Source organism: Cynoglossus semilaevis, chromosome 16, assembly GCF_000523025.1.
Source record: "Cynoglossus semilaevis isolate Cse_v1.0 chromosome 16, Cse_v1.0, whole genome shotgun sequence".
NCBI lineage: Eukaryota > Metazoa > Chordata > Actinopteri > Pleuronectiformes > Cynoglossidae > Cynoglossus > Cynoglossus semilaevis.
In genome coordinates, this window is record NC_024322.1 from 894,129 (window position 1) to 902,961 (window position 8,833).

General features: G+C 39.8%; 2 protein-coding genes across 3 annotated transcripts in view; both read right to left on the minus strand.

The window, feature by feature from the left end:
- Positions 1–5,978, minus strand: part of dnajc10 (DnaJ (Hsp40) homolog, subfamily C, member 10) — an 11,419-nt gene extending 5,441 nt beyond the window's left edge. Inside the window, 12 exon segments of the mRNA XM_025063705.1 lie at positions 1,051–1,161; positions 1,255–1,344; positions 2,126–2,191; positions 2,306–2,371; positions 3,169–3,212; positions 3,691–3,768; positions 3,853–3,946; positions 4,063–4,194; positions 4,872–4,954; positions 5,307–5,357; positions 5,472–5,634; positions 5,739–5,978. Of these exon segments, the coding sequence (XP_024919473.1) occupies positions 1,051–1,161; positions 1,255–1,344; positions 2,126–2,191; positions 2,306–2,371; positions 3,169–3,212; positions 3,691–3,768; positions 3,853–3,946; positions 4,063–4,194; positions 4,872–4,954; positions 5,307–5,357; positions 5,472–5,634; positions 5,739–5,954 (1,194 nt within the window). The 5' untranslated portion in view covers positions 5,955–5,978.
- Positions 5,979–7,895: 1,917 nt separating this feature from the next.
- nyx (nyctalopin) overlaps positions 7,896–8,833 on the minus strand; it is a 5,160-nt gene continuing 4,222 nt past the window's right edge. For both annotated transcript variants that reach the window (XM_025064116.1, XM_025064117.1), the window contains exon 5: positions 7,896–8,833. This exon is cut by the window's right edge and continues 622 nt beyond it. In XM_025064116.1, the coding sequence (XP_024919884.1) occupies positions 8,645–8,833 (189 nt within the window). In that variant the 3' untranslated portion in view covers positions 7,896–8,644.

Genomic DNA, 8,833 nt, shown 5'->3' on the forward strand with positions numbered 1-8,833 from the left:
CCCTGGCGCCGCGGGGGGAAAAAAAAAGCAGACGTCAGGGGGGGGGGGGGCGGACAGACAGACGGAGAGAGGGACAAACGCACAAGAGAACAGAAACAAAAAGTGAGACAGGTTGACAGTTAGAGGTGATAGAGAAAGACAAGGGAAAAAAAAAAAAAAAGGAGGACACCAAGGACAATCACTGTCACGCGGATAGATAGGAGGATGGAGACAGTAATTCAGGCAGTCAGAAAGGAGGACAGACACGATGTAGGCCGCTAAATGCATAAATGTAATTTATGTAGGTAATGGTCAGACTGAGCCAGGGACACAGGGGGGAAGGCAGGAGGACAGACACAGCCCAATGGGAAGACAAAGACAACCAGATGGTAACACTTCAATTCCGAGACAAGAGGGGTAAAAAAAGAAAGTCAAAAAGTGAGACAGAAGACAGGACGGGGAATAGTCAGACGGGGAAGCCGGGAAAAGATTAACTAGCTAGATGAAGAGACATTGACAGACAGATCTAGACAAGAGGACAGAGTTAATCTGACAGAAGGAAGACATACCATATTTCTCGGACTATAAGTCACACTTTTTTTTTTTTTTTTTTTTTACATCCTTTGGCTGGGTTTGCGACTTAGACTCACGCGCTACTTATATGTTAAAATATATCATTTCACCTGATTGTTATTTTCACACTAACTGCTAGAGGGCACTCTAGCTGACTGGTGTGACTTATATATGTCTTTTTTTTTCTTATTCATTATGCATTTTATTCATTACGCCTTTTTTTCCCCCAGACAGTTACACAGGTGGTACAAGTCATTCCCGACGGTCAAACAGGAGAACAGAATCAGTCTTCAGACTGAAGAACTGAGACTTACTAATGGACGGCAGAGACCGTCATTCGGCGGCAAAGAGAGACAGAGAGATGGAGACAGACAAGATAACGGTGAAAGTGAGACAGGCGAAGAGTCAGCCGAATGGGAGGACAAAGGAGGACAGGCGGCGGGGGGCGGCGGTGGGGGAGGGGGGAAAGCAAAAACAGATAATCGTCATTTAGTTGACCTGTATGTGGTCATTTCTGAAGAAAGCTTTCAGCTTCTTGTAGTCGTTGGAGATGCTGCTCTTTCGTCCGAAAGTGAAACTGACCAACCAACGATGACGAGTCAGTTTACTCTGGGGACAAGAAGAAACGCATTTTTTTAGGGGGGAAAAAAAACCCCATTTCCTGTCAAGTGTTGATTACCGTCTCGGAACGTTGTTATCTACCGCAAAGCTGTCAGTGGTGAGTAGCTCCAGATCAGGCAGGTGTTCCATCACCTGAGTGTAGATCTCTCTACTGTCCAGAGTCTTCAGCCACTGAAAACAGAAATAGAACTACAGTCAGTACTGCAGTAAAACCAGAATGTTAGAGGTAGACATTTCTGGGTATCGTTTGATTCACTTTGATTTTGCGCTACGGACATATTACTGAATCATACTAGCCTTGAATGAGCACAAATTCAGAGGAAGGTGAGTGGGTGAGAGTGCATGTGTACGGAGAGAGAGAGAGAGCGACTTGATGTGTGATCTGCAGTGAATATTACAAATTGTTTTGTTGTTTTTGTCGTTGTCTACGGCCCCACAGTAGCCTGTTCTCCCGGCGGATTAAACCGCGAGTCAAAAGTACTTGGCAGTTTCAACGTTCTGTGCTGAGAACTGCAATATTTGGGACTTATTAGACGCTTCATTCATCTGTGAATGTCATCTTTACTAAATGATGTACGGACCAGCACGGGTCCCCAGACCAGGGGTTGAGGACCCCCCCCCGCTTCAGAGCATTAACGTTCAATAATGCAAATTGAACATCGTATCCCTATTGGTATTTGAAGACAAACACAATTACGTTTATGTATTATATTGACGAAATAAAATAGCTATTTATTATTATTTATCGTAGCATTTTTAAGACAGATGGCGCCAGTCTAATGTTATTGCTATTGTTATTGTTATTGATTTGTTCAAACCGGCCCATTGTTGACATTATACACAGCCAAGGATATATTTATATAATCTATTATGTTTTTTTTTTTTTTTTTTTAAATCAATTTATATTGTTCAAAAGACATTAAAGAAACGAGTAAAGAGTTGAGTCTCTGACCAGCACGCTGCCTTCCTGGGCCACAGAGCTTCCAGGTGGGAACAAAGCCGTGGCTCCTTCAGTCACCTGTTCAAATCACACAAATGGAACCATTGAGATAAAATGGAAATACATTCTGATCAATAACACTCTAAGCCCTGTGCCAATATATGAGATCCTCCCACAGGACAAGCAACTGACCTGGAAACTGTGACAGAGATGTTCTTCTAAGGTACAGTCTATGAATCCAACCTTCACCAGACCGTCCTGTAACACAGACAACGGGTTAAAGTGGAAAGTTGATTTGGATCAAGTAAGCGTGACGTTAGTACCAGGCGTGGGCAAACTTTTTGGACTCGCGGGCCACGATTGGTCCTAAAATTGAACAGGCAGGGCCGGGGTCAGGAGCAGAGAGATGGAGCGTTGGTGTGAACTAAGATAAATGACATGTAAGAGTCATGCATAAAGGCTCAAATGCTTTTATAAAATCTAATTATTTTCAACACCATCTATTGGGGAAATGTGGGTATTGCAGGGAAAAGGCAAGTATAATAATAATATAATTAAATATAATTTGGAAAAGTTTGGCGGGCCGGATGAAAACGCTGAATGGGCCGCATCCGGCCCCCAGGCCTTAGTTTGCCCATGCCTGCGTTAGACCAATCTGTTTTCACTTCAAAATCCATCAGGAAAATCAGAGATGTTTTTTTTTTCGACACACTACAGATGCAGTTATCAATCATCAGTCTAATGAATAGGCAGGTTTTTGGTCTTGTAGCCACTCCTTTTGCGTTATGTGTCTCTGAGGTAGATTTACCTTTTGTGAATGCGTTATGTGTCTCTGAGGTAGATTTAAATCAAGGATTTTTTTTTAAAAAAGTCCAAAGACAACTGTTTTGAACTTCGAAGATCAAGGCAGCAGCATATCAACAACTGATGTGTCTCTGTGAAAATCACCTATTCTCTCGATAAAGGTGACTGATAATACAGTTAGATTGAAATTAAAAAAAAAAAAAAGTATATTTACAACAGTAACTGAACATGTGAATCCGGTGTGTTCTTACCAACATTCCTGCCAACTTTTGTCTGGTTCTTGGCTCTTGACAATCTGTGACAGTGACATATACAGACATGGTCAGACATGCAAATGAGTTGTGTTTAACTATATCAGCCAATGTGTCAGCCAATCAACAATCAAGCTATAGTAAACATACAATAAACAAAAATACATAAATAATAATAAATAGTAATAAATAATAATAAATAAATAGAAAAAGTACAGTTATAGTCATAGTAGGTCACAGAGTAAGAGGAATATGAAGAAGTATGTCATAAAAATAAGAATATATCATGTTATTTTTATTTTAAGTTTAGTTTTGAATATAAAGCCTTGTTTATATCCTAAAAATTTGGGATATATATATATATATAAATATATATATATATATATATATATATAAAAATAAATATAAAAATGTCCTATACTGAACTGTTGGCGACGAATACACACACCATTACATCCCTATTATATTTACTATGACTTTCAATGTGAAAGCAACTGGTCTGAGAACAGGAAGTCTTGTTACCTCCGTTTTCGAAGCAGAAGGTGATGAGCCAGCCGACGCCCGACGCGAACGCACTTTCAATTTCACTAAATATGTTTCCTGTCGGAGAAAGAGCACAGTCATGATCAATCACGGCGAGGTTGCAAAAGTCCAGGAAGTCCATGAATGTGGTCCCGGTCTCACCCTGCGACAGGTGGACGACAGAGGTGGTGATGAACTGCATGGCAAAACGGATCAACTCTTCTTTGGACCGTTCTCCAGTGAACTTCTCCGGTTTCTGTGAGAATTGTTAACACAAACAGACTGAACAGACCCCCTGGCGTGCACAGGCGTACTAAAAGTACAGGCGTACAGGACTGGCACAGAAATGGAGGAGGAGAATGTGTTTCTCACCTGTCCTGCTCTGAAAATGAAAAGACTGGGGTAACTACTGATTCCCTTCCTCCTGCACAGGTGGTTGTTGTCTCCACAGTTGACTGCTCCGATCCTGATCACACCGTCCATCTCCTTTGCAAACTCTCTCCACTGAGAAAAAGACCGACCGAAGCACGCATAAAACACGTGATTTGGTTAAAGCGATACTGTCTGCAGTTCTCTGCATTCAGACTCTAAATTAATAAGAGGAATCATGATATCGTGACTCATTATTTCTTTATATTCATGACCATCACCTTATCATTCATTCTTGCTCTCAGTTTATCCCCTTGGTTGCGCTGCTTTGTCGCGTATACTGGAGTTTCTCTATCCAATCATAATTCAGCCTCATCTGTTCGCAACAACAAGGCCTTCAAGCAGGCGTACAGTTACGACGGCATTGGATGGTTAAAGAACGCACGTCTCGAATTTAGCAAACTGTATCTAGCGACTCGCGTGCTCGAAACGCTTCCAAACGCCATCAGATGTATGGCTGGATCACGATTGGTCGCACCGAACACAGCCGCACGATGAGCTGACTGGTAGAGATTTTTTTTTTTGAATGACCCAAATGGCAATTAATGAGATGGAGAATTAAGAAAAACATTATTTAAGGCCTTTGAGACAAGGTTTTTTTTTTTTTTCTTGTCATGTTTTTTACCGAGAGCCCACTTCTTAGTTTTAAGGATGGTTACAGCCGCAGTAAGCGTCAGAACCATTAAAACCAGCATTATTCAATGCGTAGTTTAGTATGTTATAGGTGTTTTTCCACTTAGCGCTGACATTACCGTTGGAGCGAGGTGGTGACAGTGAGAGCATCGTGGGAAATAGAAGTTGATGAACCAGATTTCTCCTGAAGTAACCGCAGCATCTGGAAAAAAAAAAACACAAAAAACGCAAACATCAGTGACAACCTATTAATCAACTTATCACCAATCTGTGCTCTCTGTCCCCAGGCGGTGATGAGATAAGAATCTTAAACAACGTAAGTGTAACATGTTTATGTTCAATACGTGGCTCATTAGTAGACGGCGGCCTCATAAGATATATTTCTACTAACTTTTTACTTGTTTCAAACATTGTTCTAATAATTTAATTGCTTATTTGGCTCATGCGGCTAACCATTAACCGCAATTCTGAGAAAGGTTTTGTCTGGCATGTTTTTTTTAGTACTGTTACCTATACATTTCACAGTCACATTTCTTTGTACTTCTTGCACTCACCAAAATCTCCACTGTCGAGTGTAATGATCTCCAGATCGTCATCATAGATACCTGAGAAGAAACAGAGTCACCTGTCATAATCTTAGGCAAACAGAAAATCGGCTTTTCTTTCGCCATCACGACTCTGTTTGCATGTGGCATAGGCTGTCAGTTTAACTCACTTACCGAAGTCGTAGCGGTAGTAGTTCCAGCTCTCGTATCGACCTCCCTGATTCTCATCCAGTCCCTTTTCTCCATACTTGTCATATTTCTTCCTCAGGTCTACATCCTTCAGGACCTCATAGGCTCGGTTCACCTGCAGGAACTTCTCATGGGCAGAGGGGTCACCCTGCAGCAAGTTTTTAGTTAATCATTAAAAGTACAATAGCTGGTGTCATGATAAGATACAGTAGTTCGTGTTTGTCAGGCTGAGATTTTCTCCGAGTTTCTTACAGGGTTTTTGTCAGGATGCATGGTGAGTGCCAGCTTCTTAAAGGCCTGTCGAATCTCCCTGGTGGAGGCGGCCCTGCTCACTCCAAGCAAGTCATAATAGTCTGTGCTCTCCGATAAAACCACTGCTGAAAGGAGGAGGAGCAGCATCAGCAGAGACAGAGGCTTGACCTGGACAGGATCAGGCTGCTCAACCCTGAGGCCAAACCTCCGTGCCATTGGCAGGGCGACAACAGGACCTGGAGATAGATAGAAGGAAATAATTTACACAGTCAGAAATAACTGCCTTTATGTGTAAATGCTCGGCTGTTGCCAAAACCGCACAGACATATATGATGAAGTACATCCAAAAAAAAAAGTTTGAAAAATGATGTGAATACTCCTGACACATGTCAATTGGTGCTACCTAAACTACCTAAAAGATAAGTATAATGAAATTAATAGCACAAAATGGAGATTAGACATATGTCACTAAAAAAAAGATTACAGAAAACAGTAGACTTTTACCTGTGGTGTATATTTTTTAAAATGACAAAAAAAAAGAAAAAAAAAAGAGAGAGAGCATATAAAACTGAACATCTTGAGAAAAAATTATTTGAAATATGAAATTACATTTGTTATTGTTTTTGTCAAAACGTGAGTTGTCTTTAAAGGACGCTGTTCTGAAGTGGTAATGCAAATGTTTTAAGTAAGAATGATAATAATACAAAACACAGTCACTCGGCAATCATTGTTACTGTGGTTTTATATAACATGTACCACCATTACACGATTGTAATAACAATATCTTGAAAGCAGGCTGATTTAAGAGGTTAAAAACAAAGATATGCGGAATTAGCCAATTTTGTCCAAATACAAAGTAAACACTGCTACATTTACTGCGGCTTAACAACCGTTTTAAGAAAAATACCGTGTCAACCAACGATATAATATGCTTCATTATTATCACCGTTTGCATCGTAAACGTGTCTCTGTTTTAACAGTAAGAGAACTGAGCCACAATGGTCAATAAAAGTCAGCCAATAGCTAACGGCTAACAGCTCACGCAGCATCATAATTTAAACAACTTGCGGCCTAGCTACACTGTCATACTCCAATAGAAAAAATTATGAATTAACTTTTTTTCCTTTAAGTTTGAAACTGACCTCAGAGAGAAACAGCAGGTTGCCGGTTTCCTTGAAACCGCTGGAACTTTTCTTAAGTCTGACGCGGTGGATCCGCATCAGGGTCCGGCTCCGGTTCACACCCGGCATCAAGTATCAGGAAACAGTCATACGTGTGGTTTCCGGTCACAGAGCTTCACAATAAGATCCTCCGAAACACAAGATAGCAACCTGCGTACCACTGTGAACTTATCGTTAACAGATACGTAAATGTCGCAAAATGGGTTTATTGTAATAAAGATAAGTCAGGATAAAAAAAAGGCTTTGTTTATAATTGATATTGCGTGTTTTTCAATTTCTTCTCCAATTTCCTGTTTAGACGCGATATATTATGAAATAATTTACAGAATATTGTACAGAATAATGCAGACTAACTATATTTATGAAATGTGTTTTTAGAAACGTTTCAGAATTGTTACATCTATCGTGTTACGTCAGAGCCTCGCTTTATTAGCTTCTAGCTTTATTAGCCGTCCGTATGTAATGATGGTGACGTAAGTCTGCCACGTAAACTTTGTTTTCATATTCTTTTCATAGTCCTTTAACAAAATAAACCTCCATGTATAGTATATACACATATATTTTACGTTTATACGTAATCATAATAAAGGCTTTTTATATACTCTAATAATGATATTTTGTATTATGCAATATAACGTGCAATGGTGATAACTGAGATTTAAAAAAGTTATTTCCATCACATTAGCATACGTGTTTTGAGTACGTGGAGAAAATTTTTATTTGCTTTAATTCAAAATGGAAAAAATAAAAGTAGATTAATATAAATATGCTGTTATTATTATATTTCTGTATTTATCTATAATAATAATAATAATACATATGTTTTAATTCATTTTTTAAATTGTAATTAAAATAATGTTTGTTTATCCAATGTACCAATACCACCAATAATATAAATAATAGATAATAGACAATAATATAATATAAATAATAGACAACAATGAAAGGAATAAATGAATGAATGCCAAAGAGGAAGTTCACTCTTTGATTTAACTTTATTCTGTTTGCTGAGAATACAACTCTTAAATCAACACAACACAAAATGTCTAGCGACAGGACACCATAAGAAGCGACATATAAATATTTAACAACGGCGTTAACAATCATACACAAGTATTTGTTCTACACTGCCTTTCACTCGACTGTGGCTCATTTGCATGTGTGATTTGGCACCGCTGTCATCCAAAGGGTCATTGTAGCGCCTCCCTTTGTCTGAGAGGACACCACTGGGGGGTTTTCCGCAGACTTCTTCGGGTGTTCTTCTCCAAATAGACCTCATCAATTAGGACCTTCTTCACAAACATCTAAACGGCCCATTCAGCTTTTTAGTTTTAATCCAAATTTTTCCAAATCATATAATTTATTTCTATTATCATTATACGTATGCCTTTTCCCTGCAATACCCACGTTTCCCCAATAGATGGCGTAGAAAATGATAAAAGCATTTTAGCCTCTATTCATGACTTTTATCATTTTTTATCGCATGTCATTTATCTTAGTTTACACCAACGCTCCATCTATCTGCTCCTGACCCGTCATTTTTAGGACAATCGTGGCCCGCGAGTCCAAAGGTTTGCCCACACCTGATCTAGACACTGTCATGACTTAATATGTGACTTTTTTCTTTGTCTCACTCTTGAATCCTGTGCAAAAAAAGTAAAGTCCTCTTCCTTTTATTTCCTCTCCAAAAACGACACTTCCCCGTTTCCTCAGTTTCCCCCCTTCTCATGTGTAGAAAATAGCGTCCAACGGTCCAATCAGGGCGAAGATGAGCCAGAAAACAGCTATCAACGGCAGTGACTGAGTTGCCCGGTCTCCGTATCCCGGGACTCGCCCGGAGAGCCGGGCTTCATCCGACTCCGGCTGCGTCCCGTTCCGGGTAGTATCTGTGTTGTTCCCGGTCTCGTTCCTCAG